The sequence below is a fragment of the Eulemur rufifrons genome, chromosome 2, assembly GCF_041146395.1.
Source record: "Eulemur rufifrons isolate Redbay chromosome 2, OSU_ERuf_1, whole genome shotgun sequence".
NCBI lineage: Eukaryota > Metazoa > Chordata > Mammalia > Primates > Lemuridae > Eulemur > Eulemur rufifrons.
In genome coordinates this window covers 12,945,816-12,969,133 of record NC_090984.1, presented here as the reverse complement: position 1 = coordinate 12,969,133, position 23,318 = coordinate 12,945,816, and the positions used below count along the sequence as shown (strand labels likewise).

Below are 23,318 nucleotides of genomic sequence, written 5' to 3'. Positions count from 1 at the left end.
AGTCCCACCCCAGCCTCACCCAGGAGACCCAGCTCATAGGAGTCACTCCTGTCCCACACTGCCCCTCAATGTTCAAGATTCCTGGGGACCATGGCTTTCATTCCCCACCCCACAAGCCATACACCTTAAATCTACTCCCATTGAGGAAGAGAAACAGGGAAGTGGTAAGTACATATCCCTGGCCCTGGGACAGCCTGGCCCCACCCCTGCTCCCCCAGGACCCAGGACTGCAGCCCCCACATCCAAGGACCACAGACTCCAGCACCCACCTCCAGGACTCAGGACTCCAGACCCCACGCCCACCCCCCAGGACCCAGAATTTCCAGTCCCTGCAAAGTGGGAGGGGTTGGAGAATGAGATGGGCCAGAGCTCCCAGGAATTTCAGGGAGGTGGTGAGGGGTGGCCTGGGGTTGACAGGGAGAAGGACTTGTCCACTCATGGCATGGTCGAGTTGTGGGATGCTGTCAGGGAAATCCAATAACTTGTAAAGAAAAGCTACTTTGTTATGCCCCTCCCCTGGGGGCTGGGGTGGGCAGGCACCTGTGCTAGGATTACAGGCGTGAGCCACTGCACCCTCCTTCTCCTGGAACCACCACCCCCTGACCTTCGGGTTTTGCTTCCTTGGTCTGCTGAATCATTATTGCTTCTGCCTAAGCTAGTGGGCACTTTTCTAACTGCTTGATAAACTCATTCATTTAATCTTCCTAACGTGCAGTAGGTCACACATGCTGCATTTTAAAGAAGGGGGAAACTGAGGCACTTTGAGGTTAGGTCACTGGCCCAAGGTCACACAGACGGTAAGTGGTGGAGCTGGGATTTGAACCCTGGCAGTCCTCCTCCACAGTCTACGCTATTAACCGAAGAGAGGCCCGTAGTATCAAGCAGGAAACAAAAAGATTAATAGCAGCTTTGTTTAGAACAGTCCCAAATTAGAATAACCCAGCAGGTGGATGAAAAGGCATGCTGAGAGAGTAGAATACTATACGGCAATGAGAAAGCAAAGTACTGATACCTGCAACAACATGCATGAACTTCGCAAGAGAGTGCAATAAGCGAGACACAATGAGTACATTCTGTAAGATTCAATTTTACATGAATTTCAAGAACTGACAAAACTAACCTTTGGAGCGGCCTCAAAATGGCAGTTATCTGGAAGGGGCGGTTGTTGATTGACAAGGGGTTTTCTGTGTGTTGGAAATATTCTACATTTTTATCTGAGAGGTCTGCATTATACTGTATATATGTTATATCTCAATTTTTTTTTTTTTTTGAGACAAGGTCTCACTGTGTTGCCCAGGCTAGAGAGCTGTTGCATCATTATAGTTCACGGCAACCTCTAACTCCTGGGCTCAAGCAATCCTCCTGCCTCAGCCTTCTAAGTAGGTGGGACTACAGGTGTGTGCCACCATACCCAGCTAATTTTTCTATGTTTTATCAAGATGTGGGGGGGGGTCTCACTATGTTGCCCAAACTGATCTTGAATGCCTGGTCTGAAGTGATTCTCTAGCCTTGGCCTCCCAAAGTGCTGAGATTACAGGTGTGAGACATTGTACCTGGCCCCAAACCTGGTATTAAAATGCACAAAAGTACAACTCAACAATAGAAAAACAAATAACCCAATTTGGCCAGGCAGGGTGGCTCACACCTGTAACCCCAACACTTTGGGAGGCCAAGGCAGGAGGCTCACTTGGGGCCAGGAGTTTGAGACCAGCCTGGGCAACATAGCAAGACCCATCTCTAAAAAAAAATAAACAAATAAAAAATTGTTTAAAACCCCCTATTTAAAAATGGACAAAGGAGTGGAACAGACATTTCTTCAAAGAAGATATACAAGTGGCCAGCAAGCACATGAAAAGGTGCTCAATATCACTAGTCATTAGGGAAATGCAAATCAAAACCACAATAAGATGCCACCTCACACCCATTAAGATGAGTACTATAGTATACATATACCATAATTTACTAATCCATTCATGAATTGATGGGCATTTGGGTTGTTTCCACATCTTTGCGATTGTGAATTGTGCTGCTATAAACATTCGGGTACAGGTGTCTTTGTCATGGAATGACTTTTGTTCCTTTGGGTAGATGCCCAATAATGGGATTGCTGGATCGAATGGTAGGTCTATATGAATCTGTTTAAGGTATCTCCCTATTGCTTTCCACAGGGGTTGCACTAGTTTGCAGTCCCACCAGCAGTGTATGAGTGTTCCTGTCTCTCCGAATCCACACCAACATGTGTTGTTTTGGGACTTTTTGATAAAGGCCATTCTCACTGGAGTTAAGTGATATCTCATTGTGGTTTTGATTTGCATTTCTCTGATGATTAGGGATGTTGAGCATTTTTTCATATGTTTGTTAGCCATTCTTATATCTTCTTTTGAAAAATTTCTATTCATGTCGTTTGCCCACTTTTTGATAGAGTTGTTTTATTTTTTCTTGCTGATTTTCCTGAGTTCTAAATAGATTCTTGCTATCAGTCCTTTATCTGATGTGTAGTATGCGAAAATTTTTTCCCATTCTGTAGGTTGTCTGTTTACTCTCGTGACTGTTTCTTTGGCTGTGCAGAAGCTTTTTAATTTGATCAGGTCCCATTCATTTATTTTTGTTGTTGCTGTGGTTGCCTTAGGTGTCTTCTTCATAAATTCTTTGCCTAGGCCAATGTCTGTAAGAGTCTTTCCTACATTTTCTTCTAGAATTCTAATCGTTTCACACCTAAGGTTTAAGTCTGTTATCCACCGTGGTTTGATTTTTGTGAGAGGTGAAAGCTGTGGGTCCTGTTTCAGTCTTCTACATGTGGCTATCCAATTTTCCCAGCACCATTTATTGAGTAGGGATTCTTGTCCCCAGAGTATGTTTTTGTCTGCTTTGTCAAAGATTAGATGTCTATATAAGGATGGTTTTGCATTTGGATTTTCTGTTCTGTTCCATTGGTCTGTGTCCCTGCACTTGTGCCAATACCAGGCAGTTTTAAGAACCACAGCCTTGTAGTATAGTTTGAAGTCTGGCAAATTAATACCTCCCATTTTGTTTTTATTGCTTAAAATTGCTTTTGCTATACATGGTCTTCTCTGGTTCCATAAAAAGTGTATAAGTATTTTTTCTATATCTGTGAAAAGTGATGTTGGTAATTTAGTAGGGATTGCATTGAATCTGTAGATCACTTTGGATAGTATAGACATTTTAACAATGTTGATTCTTCCGATCCACGAGCATGGTATGGTTTTCCACCTATTTACATGTTCTGCTATTTCTTTCCTCAGTGTTTCATAGTTCTCCCTATAGAGGTCCTTTACCTCTTTAGTTAAATATATTCCTAGATATTTTATTTTCTTTGTTGCTATTTTGCAGGGTATTGAGTCTTTAATTTGGTTCTCCGATTGACTGTTATTGGCATATATGAATGCCTCTGATTTGTGTGTATTGATTTTGTATCCTGAGACTTTACTGAATTCATTAATCAATTCCAAGAGTCTCTTGGTTGAATCCTTGGGGTTTTCCAGATATAACATCATATCATCAGCAAAGAGTGAGAGTTTGATCTCTTCTTTCTCTATTTGGACTCCCTTGATTCTGCTCTCTTGCCTGATAACTCTTGCAAGGACTTCCAATACTATGTTGAAAAGTAATGGAGACAGTGGGCAGCCCTGTCTGGTTCCAGTTCTAAGTGGGAATGCTTTCAGTTTTTCCCCATTCAGTATGATGTTGGCTGTGGGTTTGTCATATATGGCTTGTATCGTTTTTAGGTAGGTTCCATCTATGCCTATTTTGTTAAGTGTTCTTATCATAAAAGGGTGTTGAATTTTGTCAAATGCTTTTTCTGCATCTATTGAGAGGATCATATGTATACCATGGAGTATTACTCAGCTATAAGAAATAACAGTAATACAACATCTCTTTGGTTCTCCTGGAGAGAGTTGGAACCCATTATATTAAGTGAAGTATCCCAAGAATGGAAAAACAAGCATGACATGTACTCACCAGAAAATTAGTTTCCTTGATCATCACCTAAATGCACATTTGGGAATGATACCAATCGGATATCAGATTGAGGTGGGGGGTGGGGGGAGGGGATGGGTGTATGCCTACATGATGAGTACAGTGCGCACTGTCTGGGGAATGGGCACGCTTGGAGCTCTGACTTGGGGGGATAGGCGGTACATGGGCAACGTATGTAACCTGAACTTTTGTACCCCCGTAATAAGCTGAAATTAAAAAAAAGAATCACAAAAAAAGATGACTACTATAAAAAATAATAAGATAACAAGTGATGGCAAGGATGTGGAGACATTGGAATGCTTGTGCACTGTTGGTGAGAATGTAAAATGGTGCGGTTGCTATGGAAAACATCATGGCAGTTTTTTTAAATTAAAAATAAAATTACTGGCCGGGCGAGGTGGCCGGATTGTTTGAGCTCAGGAGTTCGAGACCAGCCTGAGCAAGAGCGAGACCCCATCTCTACTAAAAATAGAAAGAAATTATAGGGACAGCTAAAAATATATATAGAAAAAAAATTAGCCGGGCATGGTAGTGCATGCCTGTAGTCCCAGCTACTCGGGAGGCTGAGGCAGGAGGATCCTTGAGCTCAGGAGTTTGAGGTTTCTGTGAGCTAGGCTGACGCCACGGCACTCACTCTAGCCTGGGCAACAGAGTGAGACTCTGTCTCAAAAAAAAATAAAAATAAAAATAAAATTACCATATGGTCTAACAATTGCACTTCTGGTTATACCCAAAAGAAATGAAAGCAAGAACTCAAAGAGATATTTGCACACTCATATTCATAGCAGCATGATTGCAAAAGGTTGATGCAACCCAAGTGTCCACTGACAGAAGAATAGATCAACGAAACATGGTCTATCCACACAGTGGAATATTATTTAGCTTTTAAGAAGGAAGGAAATTCTGACACATGCCACAGCACATAGATGAACCTTGAGGGTATTATACTAAGTGAAATAAACCAGTCACAAAAAGACATGAACTGTGTGATTCCATTCATATGAGGTGTGTAGAGTAATCAAATTCATGTAGAGAGAAAATAAAGCAGACATATTTCATATACCAAGGGCCACATACAACAGGATCTAATTCACACACACACACACACACACACACTCTCATACATGTACACACACATTCCACACAATAGAATACACAACTTTTTCAAGTGGCCCTGGAACATTCAGCAAGGTAGATCATTCCTGGGCCATGAGACAAACTTCAACAAACTTAAATGAATTGAAATCATATACAGCATGTTCTCTGATCATAATGGAATCAGACCAGAACTTGATAGCCGAGACACAACAGAAAAATCTCTAACACTTGGATATTAGACAACATACTTCTAATTAATCCATAGGTCAAAGAAGAAGTCTGAAAGAAAATTTTTAAAAATATAGAACTGAATGAAAATAAAGAAGTAAATATGCCAAAATAGGGAGGATACAGCTAAAGTGGTTCTAAGAGGCAAATTCATAGTGCTAAATGCTTGCGTTAGAAAACAGGAAAGATCTCAAATCGATAATCTAAGTTTCTTCCTCAAGAAACTAGAAAAAGAAGAGCAAAATAAACCCAAAGCAAGCATAAGGAAGGAAATAATAAAGATAAGAGCAAAGAGCCATCAATGAAGTTGAAAGCAGGAAAGCAATAGAAAAAAATCAATGGCACTAAAAGCTGACACTTTACAAAATCAATAAAATTGATAAAACTTTTGTAACACTAACAAAAACAATAAGAAAGAAGACAAAATCACCAATGTCAGGAATGAAACAGGATGCTATTACAGTGCCAGTAGGCATGAAAAAGATAATAATGGAATACTATGAACAACTCTATAGTGGTTGTTCATTTGTAAATTAACAATTATCATATTGTCAATTTGACAATTTAGAAGGAATAAACCAATTCCTTGAAGAGCACAAACCAGGGCCAGGCGTGGTGGCTCATGCCTGTAGTCCTAGCACTCTGGGAGGCCGAGGTGGGAGGATCACTTGAGGTCAGGGGTTCGTTCGAGACCAGCCTGAACAAGAGCAAGACCCCATCTTTACTAAAAATAGAGAGAAATTATCTGGACAACTAAAAATATATAGAAAAAATTAGCCGGGCATGGCGGTACATGCCTATAGTTCCAGCTACTCGGGAGGCTGAGGCAGAAGGATTGCTAAGCTCAGGAGTTTGAGGTTGCTGTGAGCTGAGCTGATGCCACGGCACTCTACTACCCCAGGGAAAAAGAGCGAGACTCTGTCTCCAAAAAAAAAAAATAATAATAAAGAAAGAAAGAAAGAAAGAAAAGCACAAACTACCTAAACTGCCTAAACTTAACCAAAATGAAATAGATGCTCCTATAACCATTATACATAGTCTGATCACCATCAAAGAAATTTGAATTTGTTATTTAAAAGCTCCTGAAAAAGAAATCTCCAAGTCCAAATGGTTTCACTGGAGAATTCTACCCAACACTCAAAGAAGGATTCACACCATGTTTATACAGTCTCTTCCAGAAAATAGAACAGGAGGGAATATTTCCCAAGGTATGAGGCCAGTATTATCCTGGAACAAAAACCAAGCAAGAACAGGACAAAAGAGAAAACCACAGAGCAATATCTCTCCTGAACCTAAATGCAAAAATCCTTAACAGAATATTAGCAGAATCCAGCAATATAGAAAGTCTTATAATTCTATGTTGTCTCATCATCCATTATGAATATAAGTTTGACTCATACCAAGAGCAGGGCTGGGTCACCCTTGAAAGAGTTCCCAGTTCTGCACTTCCTTCCACTTCCTCATCCAGGCACCTGCCTTATACAACCACCTCCTAGTGACCACCTCCCTTTGGGACAGCTAGATGCAGCCCTGCTGTCCCCACACCCAGCATGAACTGTGCAGATGTGTCAGAGCTACCAACTCTCAGTCACAGCCTGACCCCATGGAACTCATGCCTGCTTTCTCTAAACCCACCAATTAGAACTCCCCAGGACAAATCTGTTTGGGTAACCCTTGGATCCCAATAGACCCCTCTCTCCCTGCCTTGGGCTCTGTGGCCTGTGTGTGTGTGTGTATGTGTGTGTGTGTGTTTCCTCTGGGCCTCTCGTGTACCACCCAGGACCTGTAAGTATTAAGATCTTTATTTCCATCTTGTGTCTCCCCTAACATCGAAGGGGTGCCCTCTATCTTAAAGACACTAAATTAAAAGAATTGGTGTACTCGGCAGGATGAAAAGTGCCTCCCAGGATTAGCACAAGATGTCGTCAAGCCTTGTTAATATCGTGAGCGGTGTGCGCAACTGCACTGGTGACACTGTGCTGTGTGCCGCGAGTCAATTGCACTTAATGCGCTCCCTAAGCCGCCTACCCCATCCAAAGGGGAATTCTGGGTCAGGGTGGGGGGTTAGTGTGTCTCCAGAACCCTGACTGGGAAGGCGGGCTCCAGCCCTCCTAAGAGCAAGGTGTGACATTCTCGACCCCTCTTTCCTCTTCTCTTTGGAGCACCGTGTATGGACTATTTCTTTTGCCTACCAGGCCTTGACCAAGGTGAGCTTCCCAGGGCACAGAACAATGCTCCCATTAGCAAAGCAAGCGGGTGACAGTGTGTCAGAGAAGCTGCCATTGTCCTGACTGGGTGTCACCTATCACCACATTGCAAAGTCTCCTAGGCAGGCTGCTCCCACTAATTATTATGATTATTATTGGACACAGGGTCTCACTCTGTTGTCCAGGCTGGACTGCAGTGGCACAACCATAGCTCATTACAGCCTCCAACTCCTGAGCTCAAGCGATCCTCCACCACAGCCTCCTGAGTACCTGGGACTACAGGAGCACGCCAGGATGCCCAGCTAAATTTTAAAAAAAATTTTGTAGAAATGGGGTCTTGCTATTTTGCCCAGTCTGGACCCTAATGTCTGGTCTCAAGTGATCCTCCCATCTTGGCCTCCCAAAGTGCTGGGATTACAGGTAGGAGCCACCAGGCCAGGCATCTCCCCACCCCCATGGGGTGGTCCCTGCCTGGACATCCATGGCCCCACCCAGGTGTGGTGGCTTCTCTGTGGCTGCATTCCTTGCTGCTGTCACTGCTCATCTCAGTGGCCCCTCAGAGGTCAGCTGGGACCCTCTGGCAAGGGAAGCCCCTGCCTGAGAGGCCGGTACACGGTGAGGTCACCTCCCAGTGTTTTCCCTGTGACCATTTGCAAAGTGACAGCAACAGGGGGCAGGGGGGTGGAGCTTGTCAGGTGAACACCCGGAGACAGAGGGGAAAGGGAAAATGTGTATACTTTTAGCCACCTAGAAATACAAGCCATTCTCAAGACTTTACTTAAAAGGTACTTAAAGGGAGGCTGGGTCGGGAGCCTCAGCTTGAGCTCAGGAGTTCAGGTGACACTGAGCTGTGATTGCACCACTGCTCTCCAGCCGGGCGACAGAGCGAGACCCTGTGTCTAAAGACATAAAATAAAAATAAAGATTTTTACTTAAAAGGGAACGAAAGGGAGGGAGGGGAAGGGACTGATTTTCTTGTGGTGGGGACTGTCCCAGAGAGAAGCTCCTGCTTGGAGGCACTGAAACTAAGAACCTCAGCTTCTCGTGGCTAAAAGCCTAAAAATAGAAAAAAAAGAAAGAAAAAAATTAAAAAAGCAAGAGCCCTTCGCCTTCGGCAGCTACAAGACCCCAAGAAAAGAAAAGGGGAAACTTAAGGGATCGCTTGAGGCCAGTACTGAGCAAACGCCAAGGTTTAGCAAACATACTATCAGCCCTGGACTATTTATTGATTTATGAATACCCTCCTAGAGAGGAGGGGATAATTGTCAATTCAATAAATTATGTTGATATACATAAGGTTTTAATGTAAGTATATGATAGACACATTATGTATATAACATACATGACCAAACCAAATCAAAGTTCCATCATTTGATTCAGTTGGAAATTCAGTATTCACAGTTCTATACTAAACAACTTAGGCAACAACAAGATTTTTAAAAGAGGTACATGGATTAGCGTTTGTGCCTCTGCAACATAGGTTCTAATTTAAGTTTATAATTTGCCAAAATGCACAAATTGACAAAAATTCACAGACTTCGTCAATCTTGGGGCTCAAGTTATACTAATACCTGGGTGGCCCATACGTATGAATGCTTTCCCTCTATAGTCTTGAGAAGGAAATTAAATGAAAATTTTTTTCAATGAGTTATGCCTCACTTTATTGATTTATTTATTTACAGAAAGAGTCTCACTCTGTCACCCAGGCTAGAGTGAGTGCCATGGCGTCAGCCTAGCTCACAGCAACCTCAAACTCCTGGGCTCAAGTGATCCTCCTGCCTCAGCCTCCCGAGTAGCTGGGACTACAGGTGCACGCCACCACACCCGGCTAATTTTTCCTATTTTTCGTAGAGGCTAATTTTTTTCTATTTTCGGTAAAGACAGGGCTCTCGCTCTTGCTAAGACTGGCTCCTTCTGAGTTCAGAGGTCACTTTGCGTATATGGCCCTTTCATGAAACAATGACATAACTACAGAGATGGACAACAAATAAGTGGTTTTCAGACGTTATGGATGGCATCTGTACCTTGAACTATTTTTTTTTTTTTTTTTTTTGAGACAGAGTCTCACTCTGTTGCCCAGGCTAGAGTGAGTGCCGTGGCGTCAGCCTAGCTCACAGCAACCTCAAACTCCTGAGCTCAAGTGATCCTCCTGTCTCAGCCTCCCGAGTAGCTGGGACTACAGGCATGCGCCACCATGCCCGGCTAATTTTTTTTCTATATATTTTTAGCTGTCCATATAATTTCTTTCTATTTTTTAGTAGAGGTGGGGTCTCGCTCTTGCTCAGGCTGGTCTCGAACTCCTGAGCTCAAACGATCCGCCCACCTCGGCCTCCCAGAGTGCTAGGATTACAGGCGTGAGCCACCGCGCCCGGCCACCTTGAACTATTAAATGGTGGTAGTTTCACAAATGGTAGACATGTGATAAACTGACAGAGACCTGTGCGCCTGTATTGTACCCAAGCCAGTTTGCTAGAGTTGACAGTGTTCTAAAGTTAGGAAAGATGTCACCATTGGAGGAAGCTTGGGGAGGGGTACTCAGGACATGTCTGTCCTATCTTGGCAACTTCCTGCAAATCTGTGATTATTTCAAAACGAAAAGTTAAGAAAAACATTTAAGAATTCAGGAGGAGTAATTTTTAAAATTCTGAAGACCATTTTCACTTTTGTACATTCTCCATACTCGTATGCATGTGTTTAACATATTTTCAGTCATAATCTTGTATCCTGTTTTTTGAAATCTAATTTAATTTTTTAAATTGACAACTAATAATTGTACATATTCATGGGATACATAGTGATGTTTTGATACATAAAATGTACAGTGATCGGATCAGGGTAATTAGCATATCCAGCCTTTCAAACATTTATTACTTCTTTCTTTTGAAGACATCCAGTATCCTCCTTCTAGCTATTCGACACTATGTAATACTATCATTGTTAACAATAGTTGTCCCACAGTGGCATAGGACACTAGAACTTCTTCCTCCTGTCCAGTTTTAATATTGTAATGTTGCATCCTCTAACAAATCAAGAAGGGTAATTTTTTTTGTTTTGTTTTGTTTATTTACTTATTTATGTATTTTTATTTCAGAATATTATGGGGGTACAAATGTTTAGGGTAATTTTTTAAAATGTAAAGATACTCATCAAACTCAGTAAAATATTTCATGTCTGAACTAAATTTCGCACTTACCCCCAAAAAGTGATGCCATGAAATTGTCATTCTTTTAAAAATGCCACTGTTTTGAATTTTAAACACGAATTAAGAACCTTAAGTGGTCACATAGGGTGATAGGATTACAGTAACTCATATTCTGTTATTTTCACCTGTATAATCACAAAGTTCCCATTATTTGGTTCAAATATGCCCTTCAAGTAGGAGACTCTGTGGCACCGCAGGGGTTAGAAACCCAAACCGTGCCCTAGGCAAACACCAACGATTCCACACCTGTACAAAGTCACACTGAAAACTGTTGTAGATCAACACCCTACTCAGCAGGGAAATGCAAATCAAAATCCCAAAGAGATAGTGGGATGAACTGCTATAAAAAAAACAGGACATAACAAGTGTGGGTGAGGCTGTGGAGATACGAGAACCCCTGTGCATTGCTAGGGGAATTTATTAATAAAATGGTGCAGCCATGGTGGAAAATAGTGTGGTGCTTCCTTAAAAACTTAAACATAAAAATTACCATGTGACCCAGCGGTTCTGCTCCTAGGTATGTACTCAAAAACGTGAAAATAGGGACTCAAACAGATACCTGCACACCCACGTACATAGGAGCATCATTCACAGGCGTCAAAAGGTAGAAAGAAACCCAGATGTTCGTGGATGGACGGACGGATAAACACAATGTGGTCCATCCACACACTGGAATATTATGCAGCCTTCAAAAGGAGGGAAATTCTGACACAGGCTACAACACGGATGAACCTTGGGGACATGATGCTCAGTCCCCAAGACTGAGAGAAGCCAGACACGGAAGGACAAATCCCATGCAATTCCTCTCATAGGGGGTCCCTACAGTTGTCAGATCCACAGAGACGGAAAGTGGAATGGCGGGTGCCCGGGGCCGGGCAGGGGGTGGGAGTTAGTGGTTCACGGGGACAGAGCTTCAGTTTGGGAAGATGAGAAAGTTCTGGGGATGGATGTTAGTGATGCTTGCACAGCACTGAATGTGCTTATGCCACTGAATCTTACCTACTTAAAAATGGTTAAAATGGTGAAATTTGTCATAATAAAAAAATCCAGAGAATGTATCCTTTTTTTCTGATAAGTAGATTTAACTTCTTAGTTAACCCCCATTTCCTCCCGCTGGCCTACCACTTCATCACAATTCAACACATATTCAAGCCAGAACATGGGATGGGGCTGAGACCTCGGGAGAGAGAAACAGGCAGCCACGTGGTGCTTAGGAACCTTGATGAACTGCCAAGGGTCAAGCTAAAATAGGACTTGGAGTTGCCTGAGCCAAGTAATCCTGTTCATTTGTTTACACCAGTTTGAGGCTACATCCCCCACAGCCAAAACAGACAAAGGCAATCGTGGGCCCTAAAAATGCAGAAAATTCAAAATCCCTGCTTTTAGGAAAGAGGTGAAAGGCATGTGCCCCAAATACCTCCAAAAATGACAGACTGGGTGGTATGCACATTGGGAATTTATTTTTCACTGTTCTGGAGGCTGGAAGTCCAAGGTCGAGGTTCCTGGTGAGGACTCTCTTCCAGGCTTACAGACTGCCACCTTCTTGCTGTGTTCTCACGAGACACAGAGAGAAAGAGAGAGAGAGAGAGATAATCTCTTTCTCTTCTTTTAAGGGCACTAACCCCATCGTGGGCGCCTCACCTCATGACCTCATCTGAACCCAGTTACCTCCCAAAGGTGCCACCTCCAAATACCATCCCCACTGGGGCTTCAACATATGAATTTTAGGGACACAAACATTCAGTCTGTCAGAGCATGTTAATGATGGCCATGGTGTGCTTTAGTTGGGAATCAATTGTAAAGCCCCGTAAGTCGGCCTCTCTGCCCGGGGAATGTAGACATTTCCACCTGATGCTGACAAGAAAGGATGAAGGAAGGGTTGCCCTTGAGAGGAGAAGCTTCCCAAGGCAGCAAGCTAGCAGGTGGTGTCTTACAGTGGATAAATGGAGAAGAGTTTCCAGTCCTGTTACTGAGAATCATGGCCCTGTTTCAAGACATCATGTCACCTCTGTGGCCATGAATGTGGACAAGAGAATGACCTCCCAGTCTTTCTACAATTGTCAGGAACTTGTCATTTGGAGGATGCTGAGAGATAGATCCAACCTCGGCATAGATCCAGATGGGCTGACCAGAATGGACAGGATATGGTGAAATATTACCTTGTTTTTTTGTTTTGTTTTGAGACAAGGTCTCACTCTGTCGCCCTGGCTAAAGTACAGTGTTGTCACCGTAGCTCACTGTAACCTCAAACTCCTGGGCTCAAGTGATCCTCCTGCTTCAGCCTCCCGAGTAGCTGGAACTACAGGTGTGCGCCACCACACCCAGTTATTTTTTTTTCTTCTATTTTTTGTAGAGATGGGGTCTCACCCTTGCTCAGGCTGGTCTCGAACTCCTGAATTCAAGTGATCCTCTCACCTCAGCCTGCCAGAGTGCTGGGATTACAGGTGGGAACCACCGTGCTCAGCCTTAACTTCTTTCTAATTGTGGTAAAATACACATAAAATTTACCATTTTCACAAATTTTAAGTGTGTAATTCAGTAGCATTCAGGACATTCACAAGGTTGTGCAACAACCACCACTATCTATTCCAGAACATTCCAGCACTGGCAAAAGAAACAGCATTCCCATGAGCAGTCACTGCTCCTTCCCCGTCCCCCCAACCCATGGTAACCCTCTTCTGCCTCTTGTCTCCACATATAGCCCATTTGGGATATTTCACATACACAGAATATGTGACTTCTTGTGTCTGGCATGTTTCACTGAGCATGACGTCCAGGGTCCTTCTATGCTCTAACATGTGTCCGATTTCCGTGCTTTTTGAGGCTGAATAATAAACATCTCATTGTATGGAGACACCGCGTTTCGTGTTTCCATCCATCAACTGATGGGCACTTGGGTGGTTTCCTCCCTTTGGCTGCTGGGAATAAAGCTAAAATAGTAACTATTACTTTGTCTTTCCTTACCACTCTTTTTTTTTCTTTGAGAGACAGTCTTGCTCTGTTGCCTGGGCTAGAGTGCCGTGGCATCAGCTTAGCTCACAGTAACCTCAAACTCCTGGGCTCAAGCACTTTGAAGACTACCTCTTAGTTCTTGTAAGTTTCAGCATTGTCTGTCTTCGAGTTAAGCATGCATCTGCCTGGCTGTGCTTTCTCCTCTTGTTGTTTCGCGTTCCTTTGGGAGGAAATATCTGGAAGTCAGACAGTTAAGTGGCTGAGTGAGCACCAACATCCTCACCATCATGGGACACATTTTTCATGGATGTTATGCTACAGATGGACAATTTGACTAGCATCAGACCACAAGAGCAGTACTTTTAGCATTTTCTCGGCTTACAGGGAACTTGAGTTGACCTTATTTGCCAACCTGAGTACTGACCATAGGCAAACAAGTGAGGGGTCGTTGGTGGAGGGTGAGGTACAGGGCACCAGGGATTATGACATCAACAAACCCACTGGTGCCACAAGAGTGCTAAGGAGACCGGGCACAGGGGCTCGCGCCTGTAATCCCAGCACTGTGGGAGACTGAGGCAGCAGGATCGCTTGATGCCAGGAGTTTGAGATGAGCCTGGATAACATAGTGAGACCCCACATCTACAAAAATAAAAATAACAAAATTCCCCAGGTGCGGTGGTGTGCACCTGTTGTCCCAGGTACGCAGGAGGCTGCGGCAGGAGGATCGATACAGCCCAGGAGTTCAGGGCTGCAGTGAGCTGTGATCACACCACCGCACTCAAGCTTGGGGGACACAGTCACATCTGTCTCTAAAAAAATGAAGAAAAAAAAAGAAGCATAGCTCCTGGTGGGGGGGGGGGGGATGAAAGGAAAAGGAGCAGAGCTGGAAGTAAATAAAGAATATTTAGGGCCCTTCAAGACAAAAGAGAACCGCAAAACTGGAGGTCTCATCATCCATTCCCATGGCCAAAAAGACAAACAGAAGGTTCCACTAAAATAAGTTGACGTTGCTATATTGACAGAAGTGGGTGCCGTTAATCTGGGTCTTTTGTACAAACAACCCAGTCACTAAAAATGAACGAAAGAAAAGTGCTGAATCCATAGTGAGTAGTTGCAAAAATTCAGTAAATGAAAATCCATGCAAATCAACTGAGGAAAATACTCACCCCCACACCCCTGCCCCCCTGCCACAAAAGGCTGGTGGAGCCCAGGAACGTTGTTAGGGCAACACCCCCTTAAAAATTAAACACAGTCAAACAAGCATTTGAGGATATGAAAAATGACCTTCAATCAAAAATCCACACACTAGGAAGCTAAGTGCTGAAGGGAGCAGAATACAAAATGGGGAAAATAGAGAGTTTAAACGTCTCAGGAAGAAATGAAAGAAAAGGACAAAATTATCTCAGACATGCAGTATAAATCGTGAAGTTTCCATATCCCCCCGCCCTGTGACACTCTTCCACTCCCTGTTTAAAATTCTCCAACAAACTGAAACCGTACATCCACACAGAAACCTGCCCATGAATGTTCAAGGTAGTTTATTCATAACTGCCCAAACTTGGAAGCAACCAAGATGTCCTCCTGTAGGTGAATCGATAAATAAACTGTGGCGCATCCAGACAGTGGAACATTATTCATCACTAAAAAGAAATGAGCTCTCAAGGAAAAAACAAAAAAAAAAGAAAGAAAGAAGGAAAGAAATGAGCTCTCAAGAAAAAAAAAAGGCCGGGCGCGGTGGCTCACGCCTGTAATCCTAGCACTCTGGGAGGCCGAGGTGGGCGGATTGTTTGAGCTCAGGAGTTCGAGACCAGCCTGAGCAAGAGCGAGACCCCATCGCTACTAAAAATAGAAAGAAATTATATGGACAGCTAAAAAAAAGAGAAAGAAAGAAAGAAAAGAAATGAGCTCTCAAGCCATGCAAAGACATGGAGGAACCATTTACAAACCCACAAAGGGCGTTTCCCTAGGCTCAGTTGCTCGCCGCACAGAAAACCAGTCACTGAGACAATGAGGATTGAGAAGGAAGAAAGCAGACTTATTGCAGAGGACATCAACCAGATGTGGAAGAACTGCCTCAAATCTGCCTCCCCAACTGGCAGGGTCAGGGGATTTTCTAGAGGTGAAATGAATAATGCACGCAGTGAGTGAGCACCATTACATGTTTGCGGCAGAGTGCAGAGCACGCAAGTGCAGTGAGAAATCATACTGCCACATACATCGCATGATCAAAAAATGGAGGATAAACCTCTCCCAGAGTGGATATTTTAGTAGTGTGAGCTAGGGGTTAGTATTGGTCATTTGTTTGGTCTTGTGCACAGGCGAGATGTGGGGAGTATGTTGCTCAATGGTGGGGTGCCACTTATCTTGATTTCTGTGAACAAACAGGTGGTGTATGGCGTTGAAGTTATCTCGTGGCTGCAAGGAGGTTTGGCTGTTTCTAAAAAAGCTCAAAAGGGATGGATGATTCAGTGAAATAGAAAGTTGCAAAGTTCTGGTCAGCAAATCTTCCTGGCCTGGGAACTTGAAACATATTCTGATGGGGGTTCCCTTATATGTGACCAGATGCTTCTCTCTTGCTGTTTTGAGAATTCTTGGTCTTTGACTTTTGACAGTTTCACTATAATGTGTGTTCAGTAAGACCTTGGGTTGTATGTATTTGGAATTCTCTGAGCTTCTGGTGTTTGGATGTCTAAATCACTTTCTAGGCTTGGGAAGTTTTCAGTTGTTCTGTGTTAAGTAGGTTTTCTATGCCTTTATACCTCCCTTCTCTACGGGTTTGCCCAGCTTAAATATTTGGTCACATTATGGCATCCCATATGTCAGGTGGGCTTCCTTCGTGCTTTTTTCAAATGCTTTTTCTTTCTTTCTTTTCTGTCAGACTGAGTTATTTCAAAAAACATAAGTTCAAGTTCTGAAATTCTTTCTCCTGCTTTATCTAGTCTATTATTGAAGCCCTCAATTGTATTTTTTATTTCATTCATTGAATTCTTCTATTCCAGGATCTGTTTGGTTCTTTTTTACAGTCTATCCCTTTGTTGAGTTTCTCATTCATATCATGAATTGTTGTTGTGATTTCTTTGCGTTTTTGGTTTTGTTTCGGAGACAGAATCTCTTTATGTTGCCCGGGCTAGTCTGCAACTCCTGGGCTCAAGTGATCCTCCTGTCTCAGCCTCCCATGTAGCTAGGATTACAGGAACATGTCACCACATCCAGCTGGTTTTTGTATTGTTTATCTGAGCTCACTCTGTTTCGTTTGTTTGTGTGTTTGTCTGCAGGCAGAGTTTTGCTCCATCACCCCAGGTAGAGTGCAGTGGCATCATTATGACTCACAGTAACACCAAAATCCTGGACTCAACTGATACTCCTGCCTTATCATCCCAAGTAGCTGGGACTACAAGCATGGGCCACCTCACCTGGCTAATTTTTCTATTTTTAGTAGAGATGGGGTCTCGCTCTTGCTCAGGCTCGACTTTAACTCCTGACCTCAAGCAATCATCCTGCCTCAAACTCCCAGAGTACTGGGATTACAGATGTGAGCCGCCACAGCTGGCCAATCTGTGCTCTCTTGTATCTCCCTGAACTTCTTTAATATCATTATTTTGAATACCTTTTCAGGCATTTCATACATTTCTACTTTATTGGAATCTGTTACTAGAGAGTGATTCTGTTCCTTTGAAGATGTCATATTTCCTTGCTTTTTCCTGTTTCTTGTGTCCCTATATTGATGTCTGTGCATCTGGTGTAACTGTCACTTCTTCCAATATTTGCCAATGGCTTTCATGGGGGAAGACACTTCCCTGTTGACATATCTGTGGTGTTAGCTGGGTACGGGCACTTTAGCTTTGCTTCTGGGCGCATGCAGTAGTGTAATGTCTGTATGATTTCTTTGGATGTGAATCGCATCAGTGGTGTCTGTAATGTCCTCAGTGCCTTAGGCTGGGGCTGTGAGTGGAGGCTGTGGTGAGGCTTTGCTGGGGAGAGGAGCACCAGGTGGGCCAGTCCTTGGATCCCAGTGGCACCAGCATCGCCCAAGTGTACCTGTCCTTGGGCCTCTGGGAGGAAGGTGCAGATGCCAGTGGGTGAGGTGAACCCAGGTCTCTGGACAGTGTGCTTGGGTGCCGGTGGCAGTTGTTCTGGGCCCATTGTCAGGCCGTCTGATGAGGCGGGGTGAGGATAGGCCAGGACAATATCCAGGTCTGTGGGTGGCACTCTCGGGTGGCAGCAGCAGTGGTGGTGGTCACAGTGGGTGCAAGTGAACTGTGGCCCGACTGCTGGACGGGGGACATGCCCATGTCCTTCCATGCCTCAAGTGTTTCCTATCACCTCTCTGCTGAATTCCAGTTTTCTCTCCCCGATGCTCAAATTGAAGTGTCACCCTCTACTCTCTACTTTCGTGGAGGAGGGGACAAGTCCTGCGTGCCTCTACTCAGCCATCACATACTGCCGCTGCATGGTCCACTTTTAAACTGAGGTAGAACACGCCTACAATGCGATGCACCAGTCTGCAGTACGCAGCTCAAGACATTGTGACACACAGATTCATGCCTGCAAGCGTCCTCTGCTCAAAATGTGGGACGTTTCATCACACAGAAGAATCCATTCCACCCGCTCCTGGCCAATCTCCACCGGCTCCGTCCAGGTAACCCCATTTTCAGATCCCATCAAGATCAGTTCCGCCCTTTCTTGAAAGTCTTATGAAATCACATCTTATGCAAAGTACTCATTCTCTCTGCGTCCTTTCACTCCTTAGTGAGATTCATCCATGTTGTTGCATGTATCAGTACTTTGCTTTTTCATTGCTGTATAGTATTCCACGCTGTCAATATGGCACGATGTTTTTTTTTATTCAACTGCTTTTGGCCACATGAGTTGTCCCCGTTTGGGACTACTATGAATAAAGGTGCTATGAATCTTTCTTTGTTTCCTCTGTGATACTATTTGACTCTCTTCGGTTAACAGTGTGGACTGTGGAGACACACTGTCTCGGTTCCAGTCCCAGCTCTGCCACTTACTAGCAGTGTGACCTTGGGCCAGTCACCTAACCTCAAAGTGCCTCAGTTTCCCGCTTCTTTAAAGTGGAGGGTGTATGACCTGCCACACGTTAGGAAGATGAAATGAATGACTGTATAAAGCAGTTAGGGAAGTGCTCAACTGTAATGGGCACTAAATAAACAAGTAACTGTCATTCAGCCCCAACTTCGAAAGTCAGCAGAAATCACCATAAATGGAGACATAAGCAGAACAAGGAAGCAAAGACTAGAGGTCAGATGGCCGGTAGTTCCAGGAAACGTGGAGGCGCTGCCTGCCCACCCCTGCCCCAGGTGGAGGGTGTAACAATGTAGCTTTCTGTTACAAGATACTGTTTTTCACTGACAGCGTCACACGGCTCGGGCGTGTCACACCTGGACAAGTCCTTCTCTCTGTGGACCCCAGACCACCCCTGACGACCTCCCTGAAATTCCTGGGAGGTCTGGCCCGTCCATTCCCTGACCACTCCCACCGGCCTTTCTGGTGGTGTGTCCCTACCCACTTGCCTGTTTCTCTTCCTGTGCGACAGCAGATTTAAGGAGTGAGGATCTTGGGGTGGGGAATGAAAACCGTGGTTCCCAGGAGACCTGGACGTTGCCGGACAGTGAGTTGACATGAGTGACTCCAAAGAGCTGGGTCTCCTGGGTGAGGCTGGGGTGGGACTGTGGGGTGCAGGGAGGGGGCCCAGGGGATGGCCAGCTCTGGCCCCAGCTTGCCCAGGCTCTGAGTGGATGTCTTTCCACTCAGAGGAGGAACGGCTGACAGGCAGCAGCAGTGGATTTTTTGCCAGAGACTTAGGATCACACCAGACTCCTGGACCCAGAAGCTCTGCAGGTAGAGAAGGGTTAGGGGGCAGGGAAGATGGAGAGAGCCTCGGGGACTCTAGGGTCTTGGGGGAGTGGGGGATGGGGGTCTGGATTCCTGGGTCCTGGGGAGGTGGGTGCTGGGGCCAGGCTGTCTCTGTGCCAGGCTGAGGTGGGGACACTGGTGTGCTAGGCCAAGCCTCCTCCCCCCACCCCCTACAGGGTGTCTGGGCCGCAGCCCCCTGGTGCTGCTGTTTCTGGCTTTCATGCTCCTTGCTGTGCTCCTGGTGACCATCGTCGTCCAAGGTCAGGAATGCTCTTTGGTCTGGGTCCCAGGTTGGCTCTTTGGTGTGGAAAGAGCCAGGCGTGGTCAGTTCCTGGATGGAGATGGGGCTGGAAGCCATTGGGTCCCTTGGGGTTTCCAGGGGTCTCTCCCATGGGCCCTGCTACTCTGCGCAGGGGAGGGGTAGAGAGGAAGGAGAAGGAGGAGGAGGAGGAGGAAGGACCTGGCTCCCCTTGCGCTTCTGTGTTGCCCTCTCAGGGTGTCAGTCTTCCTCATCTTCAAAGGGGATTAACCAAGACCTTGGCTCTCAGAATCCATAACCCTGGGGGCCCAGTGCAGGGCATGGCACACAGTAGGTGTTAAATAATTGCAGTTCTGTTTTTCCTGGCACAGTCTCCAAGCTCCCCAGCTCCCTGGGGCAGGAGCAGTCCAGGCAGGAGGAGATCTACCAGGAACTGACCCAGCTGAAGGCTGGAGTCCGTGAGTTTCCAGAAAGGTCCAGGCAGGATGAGATCTACCAGGAACTGACCCAGCTGAAGGCTGCAGTTGGTGAGTGACAAGTCACCAGGGGTCCTAGGCCTGAGCGGGCCTCCATGTGCTTTGACTTTGCTAGGATCACCAACCCTCTCTGAGCCTCAGTTTCCACACCTGTGAAATGGGATCACAGGGTAGGGGGCATGATTGCAGTTGGTATTTGCAGGAGAGCAGGTGTACAGTGGGCTCTCAGTTAAGCCAGTATCCTGGCTGCTGGCTTGAGCTGTAAAGCTCCTACTACTCCCAGTCTGGAGGAGATGGGGCCAGGAGTCCTGGGTTCTCCTGGGGATGGGGAGCATCTCAGGATGTGGAGAGGGGAGTGTCCCACCCAGCAGGGACAGTCAGGGAAGGGCCCCGACCCCCAAGGGCTTGAAGGGATGGCATGTGCAGGACTTTGGGCATGCACAGCTGGGTCCCAGCCGTGGCCCACCTGCCCCAACAGACCACCTGTGTCGCCCCTGTCCCTGGCAATGGACATTCTTCCAAGGAAACTGTTACTTCTTCTCCTACTCCCAACGGAACTGGCACGACTCCATCACCGCCTGCCAGGATGTGGGGGCCCAGCTGGTCGTCATCAAAGGTGAAGAGGAGCAGGTACACCTGATGGGGGCCTTGTCTTGGTCTGGGGCATGCAGGTGGCCACTGGCCAGCTTGGCTGCAGGTGCTCAGAGAGGACTGTCTGGCAGTGGGGCTGCTTGTTCACTTGGAAAGGCAGAAGGAGAAGGGTACACACAGGGGGGTCGAGCACCGTGCAAGGAGAGACAGATTCTGAACACCTGTGAACGCTTTGGGGAGCACAGCGAAGGTACATAAGCCCCAGTGGTGAGCTGGAAAATGCCTGACAAGCAGCTCTGTGGGGGAATAAATGGTCAGGTGTAGGGTTTGCCAATTTCCCTGGTGTAAATATTCCCACTGTGGCTGATATCAAGTTATTGATGTGATTTCACTCACTGCAGAGCTGAAGAGACAATTGTTGCATAATCAACAATCCCCATCTGGTACGATCTGTCTCCAGGACATTAAACCAGGCATAAGTGAATTCATGAAAAACACAGAAAAATACAGTATTTCCATGTGTCTGTGAGGAGAGACCAGCAGTGCACGTAGGTGTGTAAGTCAGAACCCATGTGCTTGGGACACAGATGTGAGGGAATCAGACATGTGGAGGCTCACGACCCGGTATACTAGAGGCTGAAGGTTAGACTGAAAGCAGCACTTCCTGCCAGGAGATGGGAAGACACTGAGCCTGGCCAATGGGAAGCAGAGCTGCCCTCTGAGTCCTCCTGTACCCCCTTCCCAGAACTTCCTACAGCTGCAGAGTTCCAGGAGGAACCGCTTCTCCTGGATTGGGATGTCCGACCTGACTCATGAAGGCACGTGGCAGTGGGTGGACGGTTCGCCTCTGCCGCCCAGGTAGATCCCGGGAGAAGGGGACACCTATCCCGTGGGGTGGGGGCTCTGGGAGCTTCCCTGGGGATCCTGCCCCACTCCCTGACCCCCTGGGGCTTAGAGGGCGGGATTTTCTCAAGTCCTGACCGAGCTGAGGAAGGTGGTCTCATACTCACGCTCAGATAGCAGCGCTCATGTCGGCGCCTAAAGTTCCACCATCAGAGCTGAAGGAGGAGCTTGTCGCCGGGGCAGGTGTTTCAAAATACAGTGTATGAGTAGCAGTCAGCGGTATGGTAAGGCCAACAGCTCAGGAGACAATTGCCATTGTAAAGACACCTTGTCACACTCACAGATCCCAAAGGCAGAGCCTGCATCACACTAGGGTGGGTCACCTGGGGAAGCCCAGGGGTCGCTTCTGAGGCACAGGGACAGACGGGAAGTGCGAGGTCTGTGGGAAGGAACAGAGTCATTTCCAAGGGCTCCGGCATAGTGGGTGTCCCCAGCTGTCTGGCACCTGGCCGTGGGGTGATAAGGACAGGGGGACAGGGGCCAGGATTGGAGAGCCCAGGAAGGGAGGTGGTGGGGTGTGGGCTCTGGATTGGTGGTATGTATTTGCAAATCTACCCCACTCCAGGACAAGGGCTCCTCCTAAGGAGGAGCTGCGAAAGCTCCCAGGGGGGACAGGAGGCCAAGGCACCATGTCTCAGGCATATTATGGGTTGTCCATGGCCATGCCTGTCCGACATACGGATGTAGGGCAGGTGCTAAAGCATCAGGTTCACAGGAGGTGGAAACACGGTTCCTGTAGAGGGGCGAGGGCAGAGACTCACGCCCTGCACGGGCTTTGCAGCCTCACCAAGCATTGGTACAGCGGGGAGCCCAACAACATCGGGGAGGAAGACTGTGTGGAAATATTCAGCCAGGGCTGGAATGACCACAGATGCGATACTGCCAAATTCTGGATCTGCAAAAAGTCCGCAGCCTCCTGCTCCAGCGAGGAAGGGCGGGTTCCTTCCTCAGTCCCTGCTGCCCCAACCCAGTCTGCTGAATGGCAGAACGTTCCCCACTTTTAAGGCAGGGCTCCTTCTCCCCGTCCCCAGACCTTACAACGCCCTGGGAGAATCCTCACCCCCCGTGGGCCTGGGTCCCCTTCCGTCCTTCCTCTGATGCCTGGCGGTTCTCCTGGCTCAGAGGTTGTGGTTCCTGCCCCTCCTGGGAGCTTTCGCAGTGACCTGGTGTGGGTGCGTTCAGGGCGTGGTGTGCTCCGTCAGTCTACTCTCTCTTCTCTCCAAGATCAGAATATTTGAATGGCCATGTGTGGCTGCCACGTGCCCTCCCACGTGACCCCCTCCGTGCTCAGCTTCCTTGTGCTCACCTTCCACCTCCCACCCCTGCACGCCTTTGACTGAGCACTTGCTGGTTGCAAGAAGTCATCTTGCAGGCTGGAAGTGCCAGGTTATTCAATCCCCTGGTTACCCAGTGGCACCTGTAGATGGCATGGAGCCCCCAACACCCCCGCACAGCCATACAACTATTTTTTTGTTGTTCTTCCATCTCCTCTGTTTGACTGTTTTGAGGTGCATCCTTTATAATAA

The 23,318-nt window shown here is 46.3% G+C and overlaps 1 protein-coding gene across 1 annotated transcript; it reads left to right on the top strand.

The window, feature by feature from the left end:
• Positions 1-19,276: 19,276 nt before the first annotated feature.
• LOC138401003 (CD209 antigen-like protein 2) lies at positions 19,277-23,318 on the top strand. Its single transcript, XM_069496224.1, has 7 exons — positions 19,277-19,359; positions 19,462-19,548; positions 19,740-19,823; positions 20,194-20,349; positions 20,777-20,928; positions 21,635-21,747; positions 22,574-23,318. Exons 1-7 carry the CDS (start codon positions 19,329-19,331, stop codon positions 22,794-22,796), a joined length of 846 nt encoding a protein of 281 aa, XP_069352325.1. The 5' UTR covers positions 19,277-19,328; the 3' UTR covers positions 22,797-23,318.

Coding starts and splice junctions, on each gene's coding strand:
- LOC138401003 (XM_069496224.1), top strand. CDS start 19,329: ATGAGTGACTCCAAAGAGCTGGGTCTCCTGG. Junction 20,350..20,776: donor CCAGCTGAAGGCTGCAGTTG/GTGAGTGACAAG, acceptor CTGCCCCAACAG/ACCACCTGTGTCGCCCCTGT. Junction 21,748..22,573: donor GGTTCGCCTCTGCCGCCCAG/GTAGATCCCGGG, acceptor CGGGCTTTGCAG/CCTCACCAAGCATTGGTACA.